General features: G+C 42.5%; 1 protein-coding gene across 1 annotated transcript; it reads right to left on the bottom strand.

Moving 5' to 3' along the window:
- Nucleotides 1-1,356: 1,356 nt before the first annotated feature.
- Nucleotides 1,357-2,360, bottom strand: LOC107301804 (sulfide:quinone oxidoreductase, mitochondrial-like; the record flags this gene model as incomplete). Its single annotated transcript, XM_015830981.1, has 2 exons — nt 2,166-2,360; nt 1,357-1,566 (listed from the first exon to the last, which is right to left on the bottom strand). Coding segments are annotated over exons 1-2 (240 nt in total), but the record flags the coding sequence as incomplete, so codon positions are not given.
- Between the last annotated feature and the right edge of the window lie 657 nt (nt 2,361-3,017).

Raw genomic sequence — 3,017 nt, 5'->3', positions numbered from 1 at the left:
TTCAGCAGGCAGGACTGGCCTAGGGGTATTTTAGAGGGGTTTTAAATTAAATTTTTAGTAGAAGCGGCCAAATTTGTATAATTATTTTTAATCTTTTTTAAATTTTGTATTGTACTGTACCATTGTTTTAAACTGGCTGTAAGCCGCCCTGAGTCCTCCGGGAGAAGGGCGGGGTATAAATTTAATAAAATCACAAAAAAAAAATCACAAAAAGTCACCAAGCTCAGAGAGCCCCCAGGACTCCTCACCAATGAGACTGATTTGCAATCTCAGGTTGGACGTCGCCAAATTCCCCAACTGAGATGAGGGTTCCTTGACTATAAGAAACTGAGAAAACTAAACTGGAGAACTTCCAGGTTTGGCCCTTTCTTCTATAACAGCTTACGGGTAATCGTTGCTTAACAGCCACTTGCTCAGGTCTTTTGGTGATCAATTAGGGCACTTGGCACCCTAGCCGCAGAAACAATAGCAATAGCACTTAGACTTCTGTACCGCTTCACAGTGCTTTACAGCCCTCTCTAAGCGGTTTACAGACTCGGCCTCTTGCCCCCAACAATCTGGGTCCTCATTTTATTGACCTCGGAAGGATGGAAGGCTGAGTCAACCTTGAGCCGGTCAGGATCGAACTCCTGGCAGTGAACAGTGAATTAGCCTGCAATACTGCATTCTAACCACTGTGTCGCCACGTCTCCTAGAGAAGGCCATAAGCAGCCAGTAGCTGCCGTGTACAGGGTCAGGAGTGGTCAGCAATGGAAGGAAAAAGATGGCGAAGGTCAGTTGGGGACAGCAAAGTAGCAACTTGGAGAAGAGAGCAAAAATGAGAGGAAGACGGGCGCGGGGATGTTAAAAGAGGCGAGCGGGGCAGGAAAGGAGAAGAGTGATGCCCTTGAACTAACAGCTGAAACTGCTATTGCTAAGTGGTGAAGTCGTGTGATGTTTCATCTAATGCAGAGGTCCCCAGTCTTTTTGGCACTAGGGGCCGGTTCCGTGGAGAGAGGTTTTTCCGCAGACCGGAGGGGGCGTGGTTTCATGTACTGTCTGCATCCCATGGATGGGGCTTTGCTTGTGTGGACTCGTTTCTTGCATGCCACGGACTGGTGCCGGTCCATGGACTGGGGGTTGAGGACCCCTGATCTAATGGCTGCATTGAATTAAAACTATCCACCAAGAACTACCTGTAATCTTGCTGCCTCTGACTTTCATATCATAAGGACGGATAGTGCTGCGTGGGTATGTTTCAAAAAGTCTCATCCTATTCTCCATCCACCCGTTTTTCCCCCCTGCCACTTCTAAAGAGACAAGCAACCATAAACAAGAAATTCACCTAGAAACCCCTGAAAAATTCCATTTGCTCACCTGATAAACTTGCGTTTCCCCAGCTTTGTCCAGGTTTTCAAAGACGGCTTCCTGCTTATCTGCTCGGACTTCCACAAGGTTCCATCTGTAGTTCACGGCGATATCTCTTTCTTTGATAATCTCCAGTAGAGCATCAGCATACTTCTTAACACCAAATATCACTCCGAGGGAAGTGTTGAATATGATCTTGGCTTTGGACCGTTTTCCAGTCTAGGGAAAAATGAGAAGAAAAAGTGAGGCCTTCTTGAAAATCCCTGAATTCACAATTCTTGTTCTTATCAGTACTTTTATATTTGATCAGTCAAATAATCTCCTAGACCAGCCCCCTGCAGAGTCCTTATTTCTTATCATCCATAACTGGGTTTATATAGTCTGCCCAAAATGATTTAAGCTAACGGTTTTTGAAGAAATCACAGTAAATGATTCACCCAACCTGTCGGGTGAATGGCACCTAATAAAACACAGTTTACATTTGCAGTGATGGGATTCATGATACATACAAAACTAAACTGAATCCGAATGTCTCAATTTGATGTCTGCATCAATACATTAGATATGCTTAATGAATACTATAGTTTTAGTCCTATGTGCAAATTTATGCTGATTTAACTAGTTGGGTCCTAACTGCTAATCAAAACTGCTTATATTTTTTTCCAATTGGAGGAGCATTCTAAATCTATCCATACTTTACGCTTATATTCTAGCAGTTTAAACTAGAAAAAGTGTATTTTCAATAGCCTTGGCCTTTGGGATTACGTTTTTGATACCTGTTTAGGCAACAACATTAGGTGGCAGTGGCTGGTACATACCTTTCTCAGGTACGCTTCTGTCAGATACATGATCTTTTGTGGCGCCCCTGCGCATTTCACTGGAGTATTTGGAAAAGTGAAAATGGCATTTCCTTCCTGAAAATCCTGCAGAGCTTTCCATGTTTTTTCCACTGTGTGAATGGAATAATTGGAACCAATTTTAGGAAATTTAAACCCCTCAGGCAAGCCTTTGATCTGTAATGAGATAAAATAAGCAGTATAGTATTTCACTGGATTAAACATGCTGGCTGTCGCATGCTACACACTCGGGACCCATTTCGTTCCAAGCCTCACCAAACATGCTAAGCCATGGTTCCTTTAGCAGTGCTTTACTGAATAAGCCAGCTACGGATTCAGTTCACACAACATACACATCATCTACCAACCACAATAGCAGACCTCACACAACATACTACATCCAGAGTAAGCTCAACTTAGCATATTGTGGTGGGGTCATACATCTGCTCAGACTTCCCTAGAGCCAAGATCATATCCCAGAGATACTCCATTCACATTGAACTTGATTTGTCAATATTATCATGAATGTGTAAAATATTTGCAAAATGCTCAGATTAAATCATCACATCTCCACTGGATAATATAAAGGGTAAAACTTGCACTGACTTATATCTACTGTAAACCGTTGGTTGAATTAACAGGAGAGGTATATGGCAAAGAGAGATTAAGAAGTTCCCTTCGCTATCATGTATTCCAACTTAGAGGAAGCATGGTTTGGAGAAATACATGAATTTAAAAAGTTTGGCTGTGGGTTTCATATTTACATGGAAGCTGGGACATGACCACTGAAGTAAAGACTAGGCTAGAAAAAGCTCGAACAGCATTCTTCAAAAA

The sequence above is a fragment of the Protobothrops mucrosquamatus genome, unplaced genomic scaffold (genome assembly GCF_001527695.2).
Source record: "Protobothrops mucrosquamatus isolate PMUCROS unplaced genomic scaffold, P.Mucros_1.0 scaffold17067, whole genome shotgun sequence".
In the NCBI taxonomy this organism is placed as follows: Eukaryota; Metazoa; Chordata; class Lepidosauria; order Squamata; family Viperidae; genus Protobothrops; species Protobothrops mucrosquamatus.
This window is presented reverse-complemented; position numbering and strand designations above follow the sequence as displayed.